The sequence below is a fragment of the Vidua macroura genome, chromosome 1, assembly GCF_024509145.1.
Source record: "Vidua macroura isolate BioBank_ID:100142 chromosome 1, ASM2450914v1, whole genome shotgun sequence".
In the NCBI taxonomy this organism is placed as follows: domain Eukaryota; kingdom Metazoa; phylum Chordata; class Aves; order Passeriformes; family Viduidae; genus Vidua; species Vidua macroura.
Genome location: NC_071571.1, coordinates 138249387 through 138276507, shown reverse-complemented (window position 1 = coordinate 138276507; position 27121 = coordinate 138249387). Strand labels below are relative to the sequence as shown.

Sequence of the window (27121 nt, the reverse complement as noted above, 5' to 3'; positions counted from 1 at the left end):
TGAGATTATACATTTTTGCTTATGTCTCAGCATATTCCCAGTATCTTTTTGCAAAAGTCGCTAATGTAAGAGAAGGCAGAGCATTACATTAAATAAGTGAGAGATTTAAAATGGAATAAACTACTGGGGGAAAAAAAAAAGAGACACAAAAGCATAATCAAAAGTTTCAGCTTATATATACATACAGATCTATTATAATAAGAGTTAATAACTCAATTTTCTTAATATAAAATATATGTAGAGGGAAGAAAATATGTTATAATGAAGCCATGTTTGATTTTCCTTGAAATAAGGTAGATACTCCAGAAATCACATCAACACTGTAGTCCTGTCTATGTAGTGTCATATGTCTTTTAGTAAATATTCAATTAATTGATAAAGAATAAATGTTTTTCAGGACTTCCAGATGTTATCCCCAAATAGCAAACTTATTACAGCAAAACTTATTACAGCAGAATGTTGGACTGAGCATTCAGGGTGCTGGGACACAAATAAGAAGTCTGGACATCTGTAAATTTCCTTATTTCCTTGCACCTGACTCAATCTTTTTTTTTTTTTTTTTTTTTTAATTATTTTTAATTTTCCTTATAGCCTTCTGTTTACATTTGGCCAATACATTAATTCAGATAACATCTGATAACCAAGTCAATGTTAATAGCAAAAGTGCTTCAATTGTTACAAATGTGTCTGATGAAAGATTTTTTTTTTCCCTGAATGAAAACCCATCTTTCTAAACTTGTTGAGAAAAAAAATTAAAAATGGATTTTTCTCTGCATTTTTCTTGTTCACCTTTACTTTGCAGGGGAAAAAGGAGGAAAAACCTGAAATGTTCATCAGTTTGGAACTGTGTGTCCAAAAAAAATGGAAAATTAACCTGCAAATAGGGGTATTTGTCTGTCAATTGACTCTGGCAATTTTTTTGCTCCTTACACATTAATGTAGAACTCTGTGTCACGTGATTGAGCATGTCAGATATAGATCAGAGGATAGATTTCTGCGTATTCCCTACCATTTCACACTGTGTTAACAGCCTACTTGTATAACATATATTTCTTTGACGCTGTTTAGCTCTTCTAACACACCAATCTGTCACTCTTTAAAGAAGTTTTGCAAAGATCTCTGTAAGATATATGATCTTTCAGTGAGTTAGCACCACAACGAACACTTCATAAGCTCTGTCAAACAGTGATTTGTGCAGTACTGCAGCAGGCTTTTCCTAGAACATTTTTCTTTTTCTCAGTAAAATCAGAAAGTATTGAAAGTATTTAAAAGTAGAAGCTGACAGGGCATTGTTCAAGCCATTTTTCAATACAGAAATACCAGTAAGTTCAGAGGCATGACTGTCACAACTGTTTCAGTGTTAACCTGTCATGTAGAGATAGCCAGCGAAATGGTGGCCTACACAGATGTTTAATGTGAAGTTAATGCAAATCTTGAGTTATTTTAATGATAATCCTTTCTCTCCTCTCAAATTATGACCACTTCTACTCAATCTAGTAACAAATTAGTCAAGAGGAATGACCCAGAGAAGGTAACATGAAGGGATAGGAAAAAAAGCAGTTTTTATTCTGGTTACCAATACAAAGGCTGTCTATGTTAATTCTAGCTTATATTAGTTACAAAAGGAGACTTTGAGGAAAGAAAGTTTACACATTTATGTCACATGAATTACTCAGCTGTTGCTCTCCATGATTACATCTATAAAAGAAGATTAAATGCCTTTTACTACTTGTGTCTAAAACCAGCTATTTTAAAGCAGGAAAAGCAAAGCAAGTTGTTTGATCTCCGATCCTACAAGACTCAGACTTGTAGAAACTGCAGATGACACTTTTGGTCTCGGGGAAAAAAAAAAAATATACCCATAATAGTCCATAGCTCAGAATCAATAGTGTCCTTAATCGTTCACATTAATATGTTATTAACCTTTTCACAATTAAAAAGAGAAAAAAGTCTTGATTAACCACTTTTCCTCAAGATCCACAAAGGATAGCTTATAGAAGAAATCAGTGCCCACTATGGTAGGTGATACTTGCTTATGGAAGAATGTTGGTACATCAATCATCTTGAAAGTTCTTTCTTTCTTCAGGCATTTGAAATAATTTCTGCATTTGAAATAATTTCTACATAACAAAATCATGTTTCATCAAACAATACACTACTTTCACTCTCCCATGCTTCAGAATTCTGAAAATGCTTTTCCAAATGTTCCAGGGAACTTGGGAACTTGCCTTCAGCATAAGGCAAAGCACACAAATTTTGAGACTTGAGAGATGTTCTCTAAGAACTGTTCTCTAAGCCCATGCAACAAAAGTGATAATAGAATGCTGAACACCAACATGAGGATGAAATTCTTTACTGTGAGTATGATGAGACACTGGAACAGGTTAACCAGAGAAGTTATGGATGACACAGTCTTGGCAGAGCTTAGGGCCGGGTTAGATGGGGTTTTGAGCAACCTGGTCTACAGAAGGCGTCCCTCCCCATGTTAGGGGTGTTGGAACTCGATGATCTTTAAGGTCCAGCCAAATCACCCTCTGGTTCTGTGATACTAACATTAATTATTGCAAGAGGAAAATGATAGCATAATGCTGAAATAAAATAACAATTAGAGTTGATTGCTTCTCAGGTTAAGGACATCTGGATATTCTTACTAAAAGTGAAAAGGAAATTTGGAATAGGTAGGAAAAACAGATTAAAATTTTTCCTGTTTGCAGTATAATGTACCTTTTCTCCCATGGAAAAAGATCACTTTTGGAAGGTACAATATTGTGGGTGCACATCTCAGCACTGATTCATAAAACAAAAATTTTATGGAATATAAGTTATTCAATGGTTTTGTGGTTGGTCTTGATGAGTGGCCTGTGGCAGATGTGTTTATTCACATTGCAATCCATTAATTTGATCACACTGTCTTTCTTGGTTAAGTAATCATCATGTAAGTTGGACAAGATCAGTAATGTTCTATTATGAAATGGAGTCAATAAGCCATAATGCATTTTAGTCCTGTAAAATTATTAGGGCAAGTACTATTAAAAGCAGAATAATGCAAATACCCCTGATCTAGTATTTTTAAATGTTCTCTTATCTGGACATTTTTAATGAAAAATTCATATTACACCTGAGATGAGCATTAACCAGACAGACCTTGTCTAGTAAATAGGAGTTCATTAGGTAGTCTTCTGATTTAGACCTTGAATGTATGATTATGCTAGAAAAATGATATCACTTTATTATGCAAGATTTTGGATGTATTTCTGTGTTGTATCATAAACACTTAAAAAATGAACAAAATAAAGGACCTTTACTACTATTAGTTGCACACTTTTAACCATATATTTTCTCTTGCTTAATGTTTCAACACTGTTTTCAGACATATTCTGAATACATGATCTTTGATACAGTCTGATGTACGCAAACAAGATTACATTTCCATCCTAATCTAGAGTGGAGATTTTATTTCAGTATTTTGATAAAAAATATTTTCATAAACAGTAAGATGTTGTATTTTAGAATAAAAAAAACATTTAGCTCACAATTTTTCTACATTACCACAAATTTACATTATTCAGAGTATGAATAAATATTAATGACAGGTATATAATGTAATAAAATATGTCTACCTGAATAAACTTTAGCCATATATAGCCTGAAAGATATGCTGGCGCACCATGAAACATTCACAAAAATACTTTAAATGGAAGCTTGGAGTAAGGTTTTTAAATTTCAGTTGATGTTCTGAGACCTTGAGACATACAAGGATAAAGAGTTTGTGTTTTCTAAAAAAAAAAGATTTGTTGTAAAAAAAAGAACATTCAGAAAATTTGTCTAGTCTTGGCTCAACAAGGGCACTGCCCAACCACCATGTATCCTACCTACTGAGCAAAATTCTCAACCCACCAGCTGTGATGCAATATAGAATATATAAAAGACCTCTGAAGAGTTGGGCAATGTCCTCATGACATCCCAGAAAGCTGATTATGACCCTTTGCCATCAAATACAATAAGGGCATTAATTCTATCAAGAAATGGTGTGCTGCAAAAACAACTCTGATACAGAATTTGGAGAGAACAATGATTTAATCTTCTAAAGGAAAATTTTAAACTATAAGACTTTCGAAATTAAAATTAAATTACAGAACTAAGGCCATCTTTCTTTTCTCAAATTTTATTCTTTTTCTTCTTCTTCTAAACCAGAAGCATTTAGAATATAAACACAGGAAAGTAGGTCTAAACTTGTTGTCATGTCTCCTGTAAACAATGTTATAGGTTTTTCATACCAAAAGCAATGGTGGAAGCCAGACTGAAATTTCACTGTAAGAGACAACACATCCTTTGAGTAAAAGAAGCAGGTAGTCAATGAAGTGATCCAATTGCCCCAAATGTTTGGACTTCTAATAAGGCACTACAGTGTTTCCTAATAGTAATTCTACACATAAACAACAACACATACATACAAAGCATATGGAATCTATATGAGAAATTGAAATATTCTTACCTCTGAGATATATACAAAAAGGAAGTGCTTGTTACTCTACCAGATCATACAATAGCTCTGAATGTTTCAGATGCCACCTAGTGCCCAGTTCTCATGTGTCAAAGTTCCCTTCAGGCGAAAACTGGTTTTCTTTGTGCCCTTTTATGCCACGGTCCAACAACTTATCTATGACATCCCATATCCACATCTTAGTTTTAAATTCCATGTTTAAATTCTGAGTGATTCACAGTAGTAGAAATAACTTTCTCTCTTTTTTTTTTTTTTTTTTTTTTTTTTTTTTTTTTTTTTTCATTTTTTAAAACAAGTTGAAAAGTTCAACATACCATGAGTTCTGCCTTCATTTTAGGACACAGTGTGTGAAGAAGGCCTGTAGCAGGGAAACCTTGGCTAGTAAGTCAGACATGAAGCATGATTGATTAGCCATATGGTTGTATCCTCAGGTTACACAGTTCAGCTGAGCTTGGTCAACAAGAAGGTCAAAGAAAAATTATATTCTTTTTAAAGTTAGCCAGTCTCTAATTTACAATAATTTAAAACATAAATCTTTCATATTATCCATTGTAACAGCTGAAGACTCAATACATTAAATAGAAATGTCTATCAGTACTCACTGAAACTTTTATTTCTTCTTTTTTTTTTTTAGAAGTCCCAGTACTTTTACATTAAATGTGCCATTTTATCCTGTTCTCTAATTTCAGAAATTCTATAATCTTGAATATAAAAACTATGCATCTTCTTAGTATTTTTGTTACACCTTGGAACAAAAAATGGAATCCTAATTTCAGTAGGAAACCAGATATGCTAGTACATCAAATATATAAAATTCATTACATTTACTTGACATATGTATCTATTATTGTTTGTAAAATTTATGTGAAGATGCTGCCTATATAATACCACAAAATTTGTTTGTGCTATGACATGCTCCTTCAGTGACTAAACTGTTTTTTTTCTAAATTAGTTAGCTTTTTACATTTTTGGTTACTGTAAATTATTTTGGTTCCTGTCCAGGTAAGAACAGCCAGTGAGTAACAATGCAACATTTATATTACCTAACACAAGGTAAAATCAGATGAAGCATTGAGGCTAAGGTGAAATGAAAAGAGGTAAAACAATGAGATAGTTATTGCCATAATATGTCAGAAATTGAAAATTAAATTCTTTTATATAACTATAAAAGACCTAGTAAGAAATATATATTGCAGAAGGATTATCAAGAAAGTGTAAATTTTAGGATTATTTTTACTTTGGATTGTGCTGGGCTCTGAAATAATCTTTTCTTGGTAATTTCCACAGCATCTTCCCAGCTGCCTCCAGAAGACAGCCATATTTTAAAAACTACTCAGAAAACACCACAGTCTAAATAGAACAATCCTATTTAGGCACATACATAGCCATATCTACACAGCCTTTGCATGGCAGGCAGGGTGCATCTGTCTGGACTTCATCCACCTAAGAAGCTGAACAGCCATCACATGTGTCAGATTCAGTATCTCAGGACTCAAGTTATACTGATTTGGTTGGATAGTTTCATAACAGAGTGGATGCAGCAATCGCTGTGCTACTTGCATTGATACTCTACATCCAGGCCAAAACTTCATGTAGTTTCCAATGGTCTTCCTCAGTCCATGTACTATGTGCATCTACCTTCCAGCCATACTCAGGATTTAATCGGTGCCCTCAACAGCTGTGCAGGAATTTACTGCAGCTATAAAAGTGGAATTTGGTAAAGGAAAGTAAGCGTGGCTGGTGCTGTGAACTGTATAACTTTGCTAGCTATCTGGCACTTGCCTGCTTGTCATTCCCTTCAGGTAGCACTTCAGAAGTGTGTCTGATGGGGAAGCATCAGATTTAACCATATCTACTGAAGCATATAGTCATCTTTCTGTTGGTTTCACTTGGTCCCAGGTTATGCTGCCCTGTGGTTAAATTAGCGACTGCCATTATTTTTTTGGCACAGTCCTTCAACTATAGTGCTGTTCTGCATCTGCAGCTGATTTAAGCAAATATCCTGAACACTGTATTGCATGTGAAGGGAATACATTGCAAACCCTGGACATTTTTCATGCTCACCATATTAAAGTGACTACAGTATTGTAATTATCCCTTGTTTCCCTCACATATCCTGGAGGGTTTTTTTTCTGTGCTTCTTCTCGCTGTTCCCTTGCTTGTAGAAGAATTATGTTAATGCAGTTCTAACTTAATGCTGAGATAAGTTTGTCCCTATTAAAATAGCATATGACTTTATGCTATAAATAGAAACATTCTTGTCTTACTGGCAAGGAAGACAAATCCAGCGATTGTTTCAATGTACTTAGAAACAAAATCAAATTCAGTATAAAAAATCTACATTGAAAATTCCCTCAAGACAGGGTCCTCTGTCATTTTTTGACATGAAAATAATCTCAAAGGGAACAAAAAAGCAAAATTATGTCAGTCATTAAAGAATAGGTAGGAAACTGCAATGTAATTACCTGTATTATCTTTAGTGAACAGTAGAGACCCTCAGTGAGGTTCCTATTGCAGATATATTAATCAAGAAAGAGCAATTAGAACAGGAAAATAAAAAATGTTCTTTCCCTTTGGGGAAAAAAAAAAAACAACCCAAAACTCCTTGCACTTTCTCTTGCTTGGCTATTTATAGCTAGACACCAGAATATGACAGTCTCTTTTGACTGATCCACAAAAAAATGCAGAAAAAAGAAGAACTTTAGAGAAGTTTAGATTGTTAGACAAACAGATTCTGTCACTGTTTTAAACAAAAGTGAATTTCAGAATAGTGACTGTTCATTCTTCACTTGCATCTTAAGGTGACAGATTTGTTGGAATCAAGGGATAACCATTTTTGTTGTTGAACTTCTACAAAGGAAAGTACTGGATTTTTTGGGAGGGAATTTTTAAAATTTAATAACTGTTTTAATGTATCTGTGCTGTTTATGATAGATTTTTCAAAACATTAATTTATAATGTGTCTTTACTCTCTGAATCTTACAATTTTGTGCAGTTAAATTGACATTTCGATATTAAGTTTTTCATTTTTTTCCTTCACTGCACTTATATTGGCTGCTCCAAATTTTTCTTGTGGTTTACTTCACCCTGTAATCTCAAGTGAAACATGCATGTATATGTATATTTTAATATGTGTGTAGAAAGACAACAGTATTCCTATACTCATCAGTTAATTCTTCTAGTCCCTGTTAGATTTGAATCTAGAACATGCTTACTCATATATGTTGCATCCTGAGTTTTAGGTTCAGATTTGGGGTTCTGGTCTTAGCTTACCAGTTCCATGTATCCTCGTGTGTCCCCCGTGTCTTCCCCACCTCCCACGGAAGTTAGCCCCAGGCTGCCGGCCATTGGGTTTCTCCCGTGCCACTCCTGTGACCACTCCCCCGTCCCGTCCCTGGCAGTTCCATGCTCGTCACCTCATTCTCACAGTCCCACTGGCCCTGAACCCCTGTGTCCACTCCCGCCACGTGCCCATTGGCCGTTGTGGCAACATCACCGCCACAGTGTCTGTGTTCATTGGGCGGAGAGCTCCCGTCCTCCCCTGTCCCACCCTTATATCCCTCCGCGGCACCCCAGCCTCGGGGCCAGATTCATCCAAGCGAGGCTGGGAGCAGCCATGGTTTCTCCATTGCGGCTCCTACGACCAATAAAGTGCCCAGCCGCAATGTGGATGGATTTGGACAATTCCCTGCCTCTTCATTTCCTTCCCTCGCACCGATGACAAAGCACGGCCAGCCCACCCCAAGGCGCAGCCGCAGAAACGCCCGGAAGTAGTGGCGCACTGACCCTGACGAGGAGCCGAGGCACCAAGCCTCATTCTAGGGAGCCGGCTGGGGCGGGAAAAGTGACGTGCAGCAGTACATATATTCAGAGCAATGTGAATGAGGACAGAACAGAAACTAAGCAAAATAGGCAAAATATTATGAATTAGAAGCTATGTATCTAATTTACTTTTTTAGTTTATAAAACCTTTGGAAAACAAAGGACAACTAAAATAAACTATTATAAGATCCAGTATAGATGAAATTTTGGACAAGGTAGTTTCAGGCTACTTCTTATTTTTATGAAGACATCACCTGTCCTAGTATTTGGGACCTTTAGAATGTATAGCTTTCCCTATAGCCACACACATACTACATGCAGCACTTGTGGAATCAGCCTTGAGTCTTCAATACGAAAGCGTTCTTGCTTGTCCGTAAGCCAAAGTACATATTTCCAAGGGATATCCATGTACAGACATATTCTAGTGTTTCCAGTACACCATGTCCTGTCTTTAATGACAGCTGGAGTGGTCCCTAGAATAACATATTCTTACTCATGTTTGCATGGCAGAGGAATTGCAGTTTGGGGTAGCAGACACAAGTGAACAGTCTAGGACTGGTATCACTCCCATAGGGGGAGATCTCAGACTGGGAGCGTAGGGATACCAGGAGTATTTAATTCATCATCATAGTGATTTGCAATGGCTGCAACAAAAACAATGAAAATACATGGATCAACCCTTTAAAATAGAAAAATTATTTATATTCCAAATGTTATAATAAAATAGTATGTGAACAAGATTAGTATTCATAACTAAGCTTAATAGAATGCAATGCTATGACAAATGTCTTTATTACTGGGATATGAGAAAATACTTGTTTTGTATATTTAGACAATAATTATAAATTTCATGTGTAAAAATTTTAGGGAGGATAACATTGGTCTTGATTTCATAAATATCATAACAGAAAAAAACCCAAACATTCCTGACTTAATATCTGAATAAAAAGCAAGTAAATTTGAAATTTCCATATCTGGTTTTTATTTCTTTCCTCCTGAGTGAATACTGACAAAAAGAGTCTAAATTCCTTCTAGCCTTGTTTTTTTTTTTTTTTTAAAGGCAGAAATAAATTTTATTTAATGCTATTTAATTTGAATATCTTATTAATTAACATCTATAAGGAGCTGAATTTCTGCTAATTAAAGTCTTTAAAGGAGTGGGTCCACTCCTGCTAAGGAGAACTCTCCCAGATACATTTTGCCCATAGTTTTTTATCAGAATTTACAGTGACATTAATAAGAACTAATTCTATAGAAACTTATTGAACAGCATTGAAGGATATTGTAAGCTTCATGTTTTAACATAATGCTAAAAAAAGAGCATAAATATGTTCATATATACCTTGTTTACAAAATTAAATCTAGGACAAAGAAAATTCCTGCTTAGAGAGAGATTGAAACAATTGGGGCAGCGTGCTTTGAAAAGGAGATGACAGAAATAATGCACAGAAATGAAAAAAAGTGAGAAGGTGTAAAAAATTCAATTATGCTTATTTTCAGACTACATGAACAAGGAGCAGTTCAACCAAACTACAAGACAGCAAATTTAAAAGGAAATATTTTCTACCCTTCATATCATTAGTGATTATCAAAATGTCACTGAAGTCAAGAATATGTGCAGAGCTGAATAAAAATTACAATCTAGTTTGGCAATTCCTGTGTTCCCTGACAGATGACAATCTAATGGTAACAATCCATAGCTTTAAATGTCAGGGAGTTGGTAGTACAGTGTCACATTCAGTTTGAAAATAGATACTACCTATCAAAGAAGACAAATGCAGTTACTTGGTAAATTGTCTCCCTCTCATCCCCAAATAAGGCACTTGTAGATATTCAAAATGAAAATACTCACAGAATAAATTAATATACTTAAAAGTGTACAATTTATTTTTTCTACTTTCTTATCTAGAATCAGGAACAAAATGGCTTGAAGGGTTAGAAGTAGTAACATACTCCCAGGCCACTTTATCATAAAGTTAAAAAGTTAATGAAAAATGCCAAGAATTCCTTTTAGATGAGTTGTATAGTATTGCAACCAGAAAATTAGTTTTATTTTAGAAGAAGGGTGATTTTTAATTAGTTCTTTAAAATATTATGTAATTTCACAAGAATAAATTGTCTTCTGTGGGTAATTCTTGGTGAGACGGCAGTAAAAGTAAAGGAAGCAATTTTAGGTAGTGACATTGCTAATCTTTATATTTTTTATTTCAAAGGACAAGGAATTTTTCTGTGACCTTTTTACAAAGCCCTAAGAGATACAGACTTCTGAAAGACTTCATCTTCTGGGAGAAGTTGAAAATGAAAACACCGTGTACAGGCAGAGTTTTCAAGTTAATATAAAATGATTCATATGATAACCAAAATCCACAGGATGATATTCTTACCTTCATTTTGACATGTTGTGATAACAAATAACAAATTGAATAGCCTTGAAAGCTGTTAGAGGATGTAAAAGAAATTCTTTTGCACAAATATGCAGGAGATGCTGTAGTATTGCCTTCTTTGTAGAGCTTGCAAACAGATATGAGGCAGTGGAGTGTTTCAGCACAGAACGCTTCAGTAAAAGAGTGATACCAATATCAGTTCTTTAGGTGAGCTTTCAAGTGACCAAGGTGAGATAGGCTACTTTTTTACTTCTGTGTTGTGTCACTGGGCAAGGTAATAAAAGTCAAATCCAAACCCACAGTTTATTATGTAAGAGAAAGCAGGAAATAGCAGCAATGAAATCAGCAACTAATATGCATATTTTATTTAACATATTCACATCAGAACATGATTGGTAAATGAAATCTTGCAAATAAACTCATTGTTAGCATATATTTTACATATAGTGTTTATATATGTATGGACATGTAGTAAATGTATTTATGAATATAGTGGATTCTGCCTTTTAATAACTGTTACATAGTTTTGTTTCATGACTGGTATCACAAATCTAGTAGGATTTCCTAGTTCTTGGTAGTTCTGGGCATTGAAGTTGGAGAATGGAAGGAATTTTGGGAGACATACCGATTTTTTTAATAAGAATTTATATATTTTTTATTTAATTGAAACTTTGCTTAGATATTTAAAAATGTTATGCACATACTCATGAGCAAATCAGGGCTACTGAAGAATGTTTTAGTCACATGGAATTCAGGTAAAGAAATCAAAACAATACATATATAACCCCCTCTTGTTCCATCATTTCCCTTTTTAGATTAGGGCAATTTGATATGAATCCAAATACAGGTTTACCTGATTTCCCTCTTCCCCATTAGTATTAGACAGGCAAGTATACTTGGTACAAGCTTTGAAGAGCTCAGGATGAGATTATGAAATGTTGCATCCTGGAGTTCGGGTTTAGATTAGGGTTTTTAATTTATGTTAAAATAAGTCAAGTTCTGTAATCCTGAGCACCCCCCATGATGTTTCCTGCCCGGTCCGGCCCCGGGAAACCCCGTGCCTGCCACCCCAATCCACACGATCCCGCTCAGCCCGAGGCTCTGTGCCCGCCCCTGCGGGGTTCTCTGGTTGGCCGCTGTTGCTGGCGTCATCATCACGGCAGCCGCCCCTATTGGCCGGCAGGCCGTGGATCCTCTCGCCCCGCCCCTCCATGAAATCCTACCCTGCTGGCACCCAGGTGCCATTTTCTCCCATGCGAGTGCTGGGAGCGGTCGCGTCTTTCCATTGAACCGCGCCACATGACCAATAAACCGTTCCTGCCAAGCACGGAGTAAATGGACAAATTCCTAACCTCTTTACCGGATCCCTAGCGCACGGTAACAGTGGCTGGCCAGCCCACATGCCCAGGACACGGAGCCGTGTCCGGAAACCGGCGGCAGAAAACCCCGGCAGCACATGGAACCTACGCCACAGCTGGGCTCCCAAGAGCTGCGTACAGCCGGGGAGAGTGAAAGCTAACGCTGCAATGAAACATCTTGTGTTCACACTTGCAAAAAATCTCTGTTTTAATGTCCATTAACTAAAGGACATTGGTAGTAAATGACCAAAAATGTTGTAATCAAGCTATTTATGATGCTGAAACACCAGTCAAAAGGGTACACAATCAAAAGAGTACCAGCTACTGAAACTGAACTCTAATTAATCTCGGAGATCAGACTATGAGCGGCCATGAGTAATTTTGGATTCTCAGTGCTTTAAAGCTCTGTATTATAGAAGAAGTTATCAGACCTGTGGTATTTCACATGATTAAGTTAACTAATTCTTTGCTCAGAAATCAGTTACCCACCTTATCTCATCCATTTTCCGCATTATCTAAAATCTGATAAATCATTAAACAGCTTTCTGATCATGCTCAGGCTTATGTTTGTTAAAGTTTTCTCTTGTCTTGATTAATTTAATTTTTTCTTACAAATTTTGTTCAATTTGAATCTGATATTCTTTCATATTTGTATTACAATTTTGTTCATTGTTTTTCATTTATATAACTTGAAAGTCAGAAATATATCAAGCTGTTTTGTTTCCTGTTTGCATGTAATTATATGTATTTGTAAGATATTCATATGTAATTGATACAAAAGAAATCATTCTTTTGTATCAATTTAATTAAAAAATTACATTAATATATTGATAGCTGGAGCTTAAGTAAAACCTCATGCTTATTTTCATCTGCCTTTGGATATGTGGGTACTTAAGCAAATGTTAAATACACTAAGTCAGCAATGGATTTTCAGTGTTGAGAGTCGTATAATATCCATAAAAACACTATCTGTCCAAAGATGCTCTGTGTTCTATACTCTTAAGCAAAATAAAACATTTATTTAGAAAAACATTTTAAGTATAAAAACATTTTAAGTCACAAATACGTATCTTTTCCAGAATTACAGAGTAGTTCCTGTGGCAATCCAGGAGTTCCACCAAAGGGTATTTTGTATGGTCAAAGATTTGATGTTGGTGACAAAATCCGATACAGCTGTGTAACTGGATATATTTTGGATGGACACCCACAGCTTACTTGCATAGCCAGCTCTGTCAATACAGCATCGTGGGACTTCCCTGTTCCTATCTGTAGAGGTAAGACAAATCCCAATGTTCTTGAATACATGCATTTGTATTAAACAAATTTTAATCTCTATGTTAATAATTAAGTTTCAAACTATGATTACATAACCCTTCTTTTGAATATTTTGATCTCTTGCTCATATATATGATGTATCTTAGCATATATATCTACTAATTTTTAGGTCAATATTCTACTAAAATTATAGTTATCATTTATTTTTAAATATATCTTATGTAATAAGAACTATAAATCTAGTAATAAGTAGAATATAAATGTGTATAACATACTTGCAACTATGGGAATGTAGATTTGGGATCTATTAGTGCTTCCTAAGAACTGACTTTTTGTTTAGCAGTAACTTGGTTATTGAGCAAACAGAAATATGAAACTGCCAAAAAAATTGACTTACAGGGTCTTACCTCATTGTCAGTCAGGCTTGATTACCTTAAGATTTCTATATAGGATATCCCTTGTATTCTAAGTATTGTAGGTCAAATCCTTTTCCCTTTCTCTAATTAGAAATATAGCAGTAGTAGGGAACCTGTATAACAGGTAAATCTTATTTTCTGAGAGAAATATTGTTAAAGATAAATAATGTTTGCAGAGCAGCAAATTAAGGTTATGCTGGTAAAATGAAGACACTATCACTACTATACACAACCAAAGACAATATGTCAGGTAACCTTGGGATCAGTTTCTAGATTCACAGGTTAATTTTACAAAATGCAACCTATATACTTGTCTAAGATACTGATGAAATATTGCAGAGGTTACAAAAACATTCCTGCTGAAATAACCATTCTAATAAGTACAGATTGGTTAAAACGTGGTTAACCAGCAGTGCAAATAATTGATTATGTATGAGAAGAGTGTGTCATTGGAAATACAGTACTTTCATTTCCAGTTCCTGGATTAGAGCTATTAAATATGCTTATTGATGGTCTTGAAAAAATTACAAACTTATTTTAAATAATACTATTTTCCAGTAAAAATATTTATAACTTCTGAATCTTCTACTCCTACATCCCAAAAAAATGCTAGCTAATAATGAAAGAGATATAAAATCAAGGCATATATCCAAATTTTATTTCTGGAGGTCAGAATGCAAAAGATATGATGAGAATATGTTCACTTGCAAAAGACTTACATTTGTAACAAAATCAAGGCCTAATGGACTCCATTGCTCAAATTTTCAATCTGCCAATTTTCAAATGAATGGCATAAAAAATTGTATTCTTGAATGAGTTACACATTTTTCTTTTTGATACAGCATTTTTCAGGACATCTTTGGATATATTTTGGTTTTGCTCCAAGGCGTGATAAAAATATACTGTGAAAATTTGAACTCATATGATAAACTCCCAAAATAGCCCTGTGGTTACACATTACTAGTTTGTAAGAAGAAGACTACTACATGAGAATATGAAAATCATTTTTTAAAACTCATAATTAGAGAGGTCACTATCTGCACAGTGTCATTTCTTAAGGCAAAATAAAGTTAACAAATTGGAAAGGATTCAGAAAAAGAGGAAACAAGTTCTGTTAGGTTTCAAAACTGTCATTTTGTCTAGAGACTGAAGGACAAACTTTTCCATGTATATGAAAGAAGTTTAAGGCAAAGGCTTGATTCACTGCAGAAACTCATGCAGAAGGAAAACATTTTTCTTGAGAAGATAATTCTTTAATGAATAGCAGTGAGGAATTTCATGGGTAAAAGTTGGATGAACAAAAATTTAAAAAGAAAAACAAGGTACATATTTTAATAGTGATGGTTACAAATTACTGAAACATAACCTAAGAATGTGGCAGATTCTTGATTTAAGTCTTAACATTATGGCTTAAAGCCTTAATGCACAAATTGCTGTTAAGGTATTTTTGGGCCATGTCCAACAAAAGAAAAATAACCAATTATTTCCAAGAATTCCTTCTGTAAGTCAGTGTTTTATATTAGAAACATCTAACTTTACATATAAAATGGACCCTTGTGATTCCATTCAAATGAATCTCTCCTAATTTTGCCTAATACAATTATCCAACACAGAATTCTGCAAAAGGTTGCTAAAGATGATTACAGACTAATGAGCTTCTTATCTTTCTCACTGTTTGCCATGGAGACTCTGATTAAACACTCATCCTTAAAGATTTCCTGTGATAAATGTCTTTTTTTTCCCTACAAATGGTCATTACATCTAACACAGAGGATTCTGACACAAGCAAGAAAAACCCTAAAAAGAGAACAAAAGTATATTTTGTTCAATATTAATTTAGGGATTGTTAATTTGCTTGTTTGTTTTTACATTTCAGAAAAAAAAATTGAATTTGAGGCACACTTAGAAATCAGCAGACATAAGATCACAGATGTCTGTAGACCAGCTGTGTGTAAATACCATTCTCATCTGCCTCTTCTACTTCAGAACAAATAAATTTGAGGAGTTTTTTTTCCTATTATTTTAGATCATTCCTCTTATATTGCCTTCACTTTAAATAAAGAGATGAGGAAGAGGTCATGCTTGTGCTTTAGCATTATGATTATTATGGATTGATGTTTCAAAATAGGGAATTTCATTCAAAACAGCAGTATTTTGTAGTGTCACAAGCATATATACAGGACACCCTACTAAATGTTTTAATTTTTATTTGTTAAACTATACCAATATTTCCATTTTTAGAGTTATATATTTTTGGGCCAAATTTTATTCATGAAGAAAAGAGTTACTCCTCAAATAGGAGAAGCATCACAGCAAATAGTCTTCAGAGTTCCTTTGAAAACATTGATTATAATTTCCTGTCAGAGGTAGTAGAGGATCCCACAGGGAATGGTGATCTGCTCAACCTCATTAACAGGATCTCCTTTTTGGAGATGTGAAGGTTGGGTGCAGCCTTGGCTGCAGTGACCATGAAAATTTGGAGCTATGTATCAGGAAAGGAGGAGGAAGTAAGGCTGCAACCATGGACTTCAGGAGAGCTGATGTTAACAGCTTCAGGGATGTTCTTGGAAGAATCCCATGGAAAAAAGCACCACAGGGAAATGGGGTCCAAGAGAGTAGGTTGATATCCACAGTTGACTTCCTGCAAAACTAATAATGCTGCATATCAATAAGCAAGAAATCAGGCAAAGGGGGAGAGAGACCTGCATGGATAAACAAAGAACTCCTGTCATTGCTCAAGCATAAGCAGGAAATACACAGGACTTAGAAGCAGCATCAAGCCACATGGAATGAATATAGAGATTGTCAAGGTAAGTAGAAATGGGATCAGGAAGGCCAAAGGCCATCTGCAATTAAGCCTGGCCAAGATGTCCAGGACAACAAGGGCTTTTTAAAATACATCAATAACAGAAAAAAACCAAAAGGATAATGTGGGCCCATTAGTAAATGGAGGGGGACCCTGGTAACAGGGGATGCAGAGAAGGCAGAGTTATCAAATGCCTTCTTTGCATCAATCTTCACTGACATGAAGAACCCTCAGGGTTCTCTGACACAGACGAGGGTAAAGGAGTCTTGGAAGGAAGACTTTTCCTTGGTGAAGGAGGATTGGGTTAGATAACACCTAAGCAAACTTGACATCCACAAGGCCATGGGCTCTGGCAGGATGTGTCCATGAGAGAACTTCTGGACACTGTAACGAGGTCACTCACAGTCATCTTTGCAAGGTCAGGGCAATCAGGAGAGGTGCCTGGGGACTGGAAAGAAGCAAATCTCAGCCTGGTTTTCAAAAAGGGCAAGAAGAAGGACATGGGGAACTATTGGCCAGTCAGCCTCACTTCAATCCCCGGAAAGGTGATGGAGCGCCTCATTCTGAAGACCATCTGTACCCATATGGGTTACAAGAAGTATTAGATTAGAGTATTCAGCATGGATTCACTAAAGGTAAATCAGGCTTGACCAAAAAGATTGCCTTCTACAGTGAAACATCCACCTGGATCAATGAGGGGAGGAGAGTGGATATTGTCTATCTTGGCTTCAGCAAAGCTTTTGACACTGAATCTCACAAAATCCTGATAGACAAAATCAGGAACTGTTGACTGGATGAGTGGACAGAGGTAGATTAAAATCTGGCTGAATAGCAGGGCTGTAATCAGTGGCATGGGGTTTCACTAGTGGTTGTCACTTGGGTTGGAGGTTTGTCACTTGCAGTGTCCTCCAAGGTCCCATACTGGGCCCAGTATGCTTAACTTACTCATCAATGATTTGAACAAAAGGGCCGATGCCTCCTCAGCAGGTTCATTGATGACACAAAGTTGGGAGGAGTGGTCAATACCTGAGTGCTGTGAGAGCTTCCGAAAGACCTTGACAGGTTGGAAAGATGGACAGGGAAGGACTGCCTGAAATTCAACAAAAGCAGGCGCAGTCCTGCACCTGGAGAAGAATAACCCCATGGACCAGCCCAGGTTGGGGACTGATCTGGAAAGCAGCTCTGTGGAGAAAGACCTGGGGGTCCTGGTGGATGCAATCCTGTCTCATGTACTCTAGATGACCTAGCCTGAGTGGCAAGTTTGGACCAGATCATCCACTGTGTTGCCTTCCAAACTTAGCAGTTCTGTGATTCTTTGAATTATACTGTGCACAGTCCATGACAAGTTTTTAAATAAAGCCTTCATCCCTAAAAAATTAATTTTGATAAGGTTGTTTTTAATCATGAAATGTGACAGAAGCTTAATTATATCACCTATTCCTGACCTAATGCTGCAGCTTGCAGTTTCTCCATAATGCAGCGAGCTAGAAAAAATTTACTGAGGGTAATAAATAATGCTACATTTGTATATAATATTTTCATTCTATAAAGATTATAAGAATTAGACACTTTCATAATCAAAAAAGTAATCTGACTTTGATGTCTTCTAAAAATTTCTTATTCCATGCTAAAATAGGTTTTGTAAGATTCTCCATTCTAAAATTTCTTTTTTTTTAGAATTCAGAAATTTCAAGTGCAGAATACACTGTATTCCTAGATGTTCTAATAAAAATATTTTGACTATTGCCTATACATATAGCTACAAAATATTTGTCAGTATAAAAATTCTGTTTGTATTTTCAACAAGAGACTTTGTTTTTCTTCTTGTCTAAGTGAACATGTATTTTGATCAGAGAAGAGCACAACCCACTGACTAGCTTCATTTTTTTCCATTGAAAAAATGCATTTCTGCCTTTTTTACTATTTATCTGGGAGGACATTGAATTATTTCTTGCATATATGGTCATGACAGGTAAAAGGCTGAAGAGGTTCATACTAAATTCCAAATCTGTGAATTCTGTAACTCCCTTTCAATATATATGTATGTATGTGATTATAAAAATATGTTTCTTTTTACCTGTCTTCTTAGATGTATCCTTAATTTTTTCTTCTTCAGTGGATTTATTCCAAATGAACGGAATTGAGATAGTTATAAGCTCTTATTTTTAAAAGTGATCTAACACATGTCAAAATTGAATTAGAATATTTAGCTCACTATATAAATATTTTGCCATTTCCTCTATGCAGAACCCACTGGACTGAAAAATTTGTTAATTGCAAGTCACTGGTATAATTGTGTAAGTACACAGATACATGACCATACATATTTCAACTCCATGAGGTATGTTTTAGGTCAGATACAACAGAGAGTAGCTTCAAATTAAAGTGTCTTGTGGACCTTCCAATACACTTATATTTAATGGTTTTATTTGTTTATATATGGCATAGAATAGTATGGAATTTTGAAAAGAAAACAATTAAAATTAAACTTTACATAATTACCGAGAAATAATCATATAGAAGTGTAAGCATTTCACAGACAGATATATTTGGTTGCAGATAGATTTATGATTTTATGAAATCATGTCAAATAGAACCTAGTAATATAAACAGCAAAATTCGATGACTGCTTTTGCATCTTTGTTATAAGCTGGTCTTTTTAGGCTGTGTAAAGAACAAAGCAGGATATAAAGTTAAAGTACTGCACTTGATGCCATGTAATGCATTAACTATTGGAACTGACAATATACACAGAAGAAAATAGAGTGCACTAACTTGAAAGCAGGAATAAATTACATCTCACAGGGAATGAGCAGTTTTCTGCCTGAAGCGAGTTCTTCTATACAAATAGTTATTCTTGCTTATTCTCGGGAAAAGCCCCAGTATAGCTGTGTGAGTCTGGATAAGAAACATGTTGGATTATTTGAGAAAATTGAAAAGAAAACAAAAAAAATATTTTCTAGAATGAGGTATTTATATGTAAGCAATTATATATGAGCAGTTTTCCAGAGCTTTTCTGCAGATTGTTTTTGGGACGTAAGTAATCAGTGGCTTAGAATGGCTAAAACTCTTATTGGTGGTATTTGAAAAAATATAAATGCCAATGCTGCTACCTAGAATTAGAGACATTAACGAAGATTCTTTGGGGGGTGGGAATGATGAAAAAGATCTACTATTTTATTGAAATAGTAGAATAATGGTTGGGTGTTTTCAAGTACCATGCTGTGTGCTTTCAAGCAGGGCAGAGAAGATCTGCAAAATAATACCCAGAATGACATTTTAAGTAACAAAATATACAATACCTTTTGTTGCTTCGAATTTTTGCAATAAAAGAGCTTTGTGTTTTATTTATTTAGACATCTTTAAAATATGTAATGTTTTATACCAATAGAACCAGACTTTTCTATTTATGAAAAGCATTGAAATTGCTCTCTTCTGTACCCTACCTCAGTTATATTTTCTCATTATATTAGTGTTATTCTCAGGATACTCACTATTCTTACTGATACTCACTATCAGGGAAATAATGCACAGTCTGCTTGTGTGCAAAAAAAAAAATACCTGATCCTGAAGAATAGGGAATCCCCATGTAATTTTTATTGTGTGGCCAGAACAATGGATTTCTTATCATTGCAAATAGTGGTAAAACTTTGCTGAGTTATGTGAAGCTATTTTAAGTCGTTACTGATGTGTTGTAAATCAGGAATTTGTACAGAAATAGAAATGCTTACCATATTAGAATTACCATATATTCTTAACACTAATGGTAAAATATTCTAGTTTTACTGTATTAATAATAAAAACAATATTAGTGCTACTGATATATATAGTGTCTGTTAGATGCATTCCTAACTCACTGAAAATATATCAGCAATAATAATGATCTAACGCTGTACATGCTCCTTAAGCAAGCAACACTACTTACGAGAGTTCCAATTGTGTTTAATACAATCAGTTCATGTCTAGACCCTGTGCTTCTTCATTTATGATAACGGTGGCCAAATAACGAAGTCCTTAGGATGGATGGATGGATGGATGGATGGATGGATGGATGGATGGATGGAGAACTGTTCCCATGTGAAAATTTATGGCATGCAATGATGTGCTACTGTAGTAGCAATGATACTTGAAAAAAAATTACAAATTTTCAGAAAGCTATCTGACTATGGAAACTGTTCTAACAGAAAATAATTAATTTTTATTAGCTTCATTTTAAAATCAGGATTTACATTTTTAAAGTTTTGAATATCTTAAAATGCTCTTCTTACTTGTCCTTCCTTTAAAAATGTATACCTCCACATCAGAATATTAATTAGAACATCAGAATCATACTTCCATTTGGTTAACGTAGTTTGGCTTTGCACATCTTTATGTAATTTCAGTAATTCCTATCAGTAGTGAAGGTAGTTCTCCTAAGATCCATTAGAAACTTGTATTAGCAGTGGAGTAACCCTCAGGTGGTATGATATCGTCCAGAATGAAAAGGTATATGCATCAAAGTAATTCAAACTCATCAGTGCAGTAACCATGTTAATTTGGAAAACAAACCTCTTGCCCTACATCTCCAAACAGTATACACAGGACTGAGGAAAGAAGCAGAAATTAACTCTTTCTAAATAGATTAAATTCTGCCTAAAGAAGAAAGAAAGTATATGTAATTATTCCAGAAAGAGAACGTTTGTGAAAAATTATAGTTAACACCAAAGTAAGGAAAAGACAGACATAGCAATGCCTTATCTTGCTACTTTTCACAGAAAAAGTACCCATAAGATAAAATTTAATTACAAAAGATTGTTATAACAATTGATAAAGGCAATGAAGAGAAAAAAAGAAAGATCAGATTTTAAATTCAAGAAATCTAACCAAATAGTGAACACAATAAAATTTCTTGAATACCAAAATCTTCATTCCTACCATTTTAAAGATGGGAATTAGGGCTTCTTACACAAGTGGATGGAAGTTAGTTGAGTGGTTTATTAAAAGCTTGAAACACTGTTTTCATCTCCTCTTTTCTTAAAGTTTTTCTTAATGAAGGAAAAAGGACATAGAAATTGTGCTGATTGTTAATGTTAACATATACTATTGAAATTATGGTGCGAAACTTTCACTGAGGACAATATAACAGTGAGAATTGTACCTGAAACTGAAAGGGAAAAGGATTACTGTGAAGAATCAAAATGAGTGAATGGGAAGAAGGAACCTGGAAAAGTAAAATATTGGTTTAGTATGATGTTTAGCATCAAAGCACCATAATAGAATTATCAGTTATAACAAAGACTCAGTCTTTCATATCTGATTTAAAACGAATACCTTTATTTGTTAGAAGCACCTACAGACTGTTCTAAGAGGATGGGTGTTAAATGTATAACTAGCTTAATTCCAGTTTGGGCTAGTAAATTCTGCTTTTGCAAGGTAATTGTTTCCCTTCAACACCATTCTGTTCTTCTATGGTTCATTTTCTAGATGGCATTCTTGGGTAAATCCTTCGTAGTTATCAATTAGCAGAAATAATATTTGTAAAATAATTTGAGGTACTTTGAAAGTAATTACTGGTAAATCCCAGGTTCATTAACTCAATTTACCAAGCTGCTTAATCTAAAACCTTTGGCTGCCATAGGCTTCTAAACAGACTAGTACATTTTCCTAACATTATTGAAATTATGGCTTGATAAACCTTTCAATATCTCTCAGTTTCTGCCTAAAATGAGAATTTACCGGGATATAAATGGAAATCATGAGAATATTGTTCAGTATTTTGGTATCACTTTGCAAATTCTGATTTATAACTCAGTTGTAATTAAATCTGGAAGGCAGAAGTCATAGCAAATTAGTTTCCTGGGGAGTATTTAAAACCCTTCAAATATTTCCTCAAGAGAATATTTCCTCAAGATGGTCAGTAGTGTTTTTGGCAGGTGAAAGATTTCATTGCTAAAATTCTAGCATGAAATTTTAGCATTCCTTAAGACTACAGATGTAGTCTACTGTATCTTTCTTAGCCTAAAGATTGATTCACCTATGAAACATCAATCTTCATCTTAAGCATTAATGAATCTTGTTCTCATAATTAGAGGAAGTGTTGCTGGTTTATTTAAATATTAAGACATCACTTTTAGTTTCTTGTGGGATGGTTTTCAAAACTGTAGCTTGTTTTTAAGTTCCAATATTTACAATTGTACACTAATGGAGTCTGAAGATCATGCTGTTGTGTTATGAAAATAAATTAGGAATTCCATGAAATTTATTCATCTTTTCATTCAACTCTGCAAATTCAGAGGCTAAAACTAATTTGCCTTAAATTATCTTGACTCTGGAAGGGCATTTAAATTTAATGAAGTTGTAGCATTTTTGCTACATGTGTATGAAAGATTCCATCAGCAAAGATTTAATTTCTCACAGAACTACTGTGATGAACATATAGGTAAACAGTCTGTTTTGTTAATTCATTCATCTTGTATGTTGGCCTTCTGAGTTTTTTTCAGGATTAAACCTTTGATGGTAGATCTGTACAAGTGTAGCACATTAAATTTCTTTTGCATTTCTGTTAACCAGGGGAGGTTAACCTTATCTCAGCTGCACAAAACAGTTCATGGATAAAAGTCCTCTTCGCACTACATCATCAATTTAATTTTGAGTTCTTTCAAGGCAAACTGAGAGGAGATCAAAAATTTTAATTGTGAGAATTTAGGATCACTAGCTGCCTCATCAGTTTAACCTTCCTAAACTAAATACACTTAACATTGGCTGGTATTTTGCAGTTCAAAGAAAGAACTGGAGTGGTGTGCAACACTTCCTGGTGTGCAGTTATGCATCAATTCTCTCCATGCCACAGTTCCCTCATCTTTCATTTTGAAGACTTAGTATCATATCACAATATTATATATTTCACATAATCACAGCATCATCAAGGTTGGAAGAGACCTTCAAGGTTATCTAGTCCAACCATCAACCAAGCACCACCATAACCACCCCTAAACCATATCCCCAGGTGCCATGTCCAGATGCCTCTTGAACACTTCCTGAGATGGTGCCCCCATCGCCTCCCTGGGAAATTTGTTCAAATGCCTAATCACTCTTTCGGCAAAGTTTTTTCCTAATATCTAATCTGAGCCTCCTCTGGCACAACTTCAGGCCATTTCCTTTAGAGACATGACAGAAGAGACAAATGCCCATATTTTGCACATTTTTCTGAATAATTGTAAGTATGTAAATTTAAATTTTTGTATGTATCTTAGAACATGTAAAAACTGTGTAACTAATAGTGAAAAAAGTAGTCTGCAGTGTTCTGGTGTTCTGTTTTTGATGCCTGCTAGTTCCCAGTTTTGTCATCTTTAGAGAACCATGAGGAAAACAGATTTTTTTCAGTATCAATACTTACATAATCAAGTTGAAAAGAAAATAATTTTAAACTAAGATCAATGGGAAACAGACATTTTGATGCACATTTAAGTCAGGTAGCAGTGGACAGGGGTCATAAACAAAGGATGCAGAATAATAGGCACATGGGTGAAATCAGAAATGATAAGGAAAGGTGAAAGCATACCTGCTTCAGGTCAGCCTGGGACACAAGCAGGAGTCACAGAAGAGCAACACTGTTGGAATAACAGATAGTAGGACAGCTCATATGGCTGGAGTGTAACAAAGGATGTATGCAAACTTCTCAGAAGACAAAGATGCAGAATGGGCTGGTGGAGAGTTTGTGGATCAGGATCAGAGAACAATCAAGGAACTCATATTGTCAATCTGTTACACACCAGTGGATAAGGGTGAGGAAAGGTGTGAAGTGCTATTTAAAGAGCTCAAGGAAGCCTCTAATTCACACACTGTAGTTCTCATACATGTTAACCTTCCTGTTTCTTGTTGAAAAGGCAATAGGGCAGGATGAAAACTATAAGGATTCCAGAAGATCTTAATGAATTCATACCTGCATTCCACTGCAAGATTTATTCCCACTAGATAATTGTCCAGATAGTTTTTAAAAACCTTCCTATTTTTCAAAGGCAGTGGTTTTCTATATTTTGTATTTAATATTATTAGAAAGAATTTTTATAGCTTACTCCACATGTATTTTTCCCATTAAAATGTAAACCTACTATCTTCCACCTCCCCCTTCCCTCCCCCCATATATACTTTTGCACCTATGCACATTAGAAACCAATAATTTTCTTATCTTTGCAACTTCCTATTGCATATTTAGTTTTAGTCTTTAACTACTATAATACTAATGCTATCTTACTTCTCAACTCATGAGACCACTAGTAATGTTTGCTAATTTCCTCTTGATTTTTTAAAATTTGTCTATGCTTTATTTTGAAGTATTGGGCCCTGATTAGCAAAGACTAGCTAAGAAGTTTTGTGCTTCATGGATCGCAGCTCATAGTTACAGCATGCTCTTTCTAGTCTCTGGATGTGTCCAGTTATTCACCCAGTTAATCTGAGGGTAATTATAATTCTTGCCCCACTTTTTAAATAATGTCCTGGTTTTTAAATAACATTTTTAATGAAAAATATTTAGGTTTTAGTTTTCTTGTTGATTGGTTGGGTTTGGTTGTTTTGTGTTTTTTTTTCAAAACATTAGTTGTTGAATTCCAGGTAGATAGGCAAGGCTTTTATCCTTCTGTTTTGTACATGGAATAAAGCACTTTTGGTTAGGCACAAATTAAAGTGATTCAGTAGACAAATTTGGCCAAAGTCCCAGAATAATATGGTGTTTATTTACTGCAATCTATAAATCTCTAGGCTGGCCAAAAATGTGGTGTCAAATTCCAATTTTCTAACTATCTGAAGTAAAAAGTAAAGTACATGGATCTATAGGGAAAATGTTGTGATTTAACTCTTCATTTACTCTTATTTCATTTAATACAAATACTGAAAAAGCAGTATTTGGAGATTCAGTCCTCCTGCATCTTTGAGCACCAAGTGGAAATGCTGAGATAGTGGTTACTTCATGTCAAACTGAAAGACTGATGAAATTTTTTTTTCTACATTTGTTTATCTGAACATGACTTAAAAAGCAGATGTTTATTAGTAACAATAATGATTGTAACATCTTGAGCAAACATTTGGGAATTTTATTTCAATTGGAGATGAAAGCTCAAAGAGTTTCTGTCATTTAACCAAGTCATGTGGATATTATCCATACACCAAGGATTTATAAAGTGTTCAGTTTCCACTAGGAACACCAAAGACTGAAGTCAAATTTTATAATCATTAACAAACACTAGGCTTCCCTCATCTGAGTAAATCAAAACAAAGTGACTGATACTTACTGAGCTAGAGTTTATCACCTATAAATGGCACAGCAAATGGATTAAGAGCACTCCTTCACTAAAGGGAGAAAGCAGAGGAATGGCCAGCACAACAATCAATAGCTGGCTCTCTGGATTCTCAAGTACAGTAATGACAGGTTTTTCTCTTTCTTAATTCCCTGATAGAGAAGTCAGTTCTTTCCAGATAACAAGCAGTTATGCATTAGTCATAGTATAAGATTAATACTGCAGAAGAAGAATAATAGCTGCATTTTAAATACAGCTAAGTCAGCAAAGTGACTTGCCAACCATTTGCTCTTCCTAAATGTTCCAGGCACCCGCAGTAGGTCCAGTTATTCTTTATGTCTAGGTGCATGGTGACTCCATTATCCTCTTTTGCAGGTAACTGTAGCTGCTCAAGTAAGCTTGAACTGTGCAAGAAAAAGAAGTCTATATAGCAGCTATAAGTGTGTCTGTGGAAAAATTCCTACTATTTAAAGAGACTTTCACCTCCCATTTTGCAAATTTATGACTTGCTTTCTGAGTCTGTAAACTCTTGCCTTAAATTAAACACAGCCTCATATGTCTCACACAGTTTGATGGCACTTTTGGGAACTGCTTTTCATGTTATTACAGGTTTAACATTCGATCACAGTCTTGAGCAGTTTTTTGTAATTTTTTTTTTTTTTTTAATAAATAGAGATGTACTCAACTATAATCAGAAAATAAAATATAGGTTCAACATATGGTAAATATGCTCATGGTTCCTTTCAGCTATCTTTCCTTCTGACGATCCTAAATCAGTAGAACAAGGTCCTACCTTTTTGATCCTGTTTCATCTGGAACTGTCTGGAGGAGTGGCTGGGTATTCCAGTCATGTATAGTTGACACAGTAAGGCATGTTTCATTTCACTTTCTAATGGCCTTATAATTATCAGATGAAAGATATAATAAATTATTAGATCTTTTCATTAAATATGTGAGACACAACCTGATTACTATAATTTTGTTCTTTTTACTTCTGTAGGTACCAATTAAAAGGCATTTCCTTCTGTGTGCTAAGGATAGTTCTCTTAAATTTAAACCAAGAAGTCCCTCCCAAATTCCTTTATTGATTCAGCTGTTTGCCCACGATATACTCAGGTCATTAGCAAAATAGAGAAAAACCACCAACCATCTTAATGATTTTTACATTATTTTTCTCCACTTCATTCCCAATAGTGACACATTTTTCTGTTTGTCCAAAAAGCCTTAGTAAACCAGGTGTTTATTTTCACATATGTACTAATTTCCAACTGTTATTTTAAGAAG

General features: G+C 34.9%; 1 protein-coding gene across 3 annotated transcripts in view; it reads left to right on the top strand.

The window, feature by feature from the left end:
- CSMD3 (CUB and Sushi multiple domains 3) overlaps nt 1–27121 on the top strand; it is a 585002-nt gene that overhangs the window by 140992 nt on the left and 416889 nt on the right. For all 3 annotated transcript variants that reach the window (XM_053983153.1, XM_053983147.1, XM_053983136.1), the window contains exon 4: nt 13148–13342. In XM_053983153.1, the coding sequence (XP_053839128.1) occupies nt 13148–13342 (195 nt within the window). The remainder of the gene's footprint in view (nt 1–13147; nt 13343–27121) is intronic.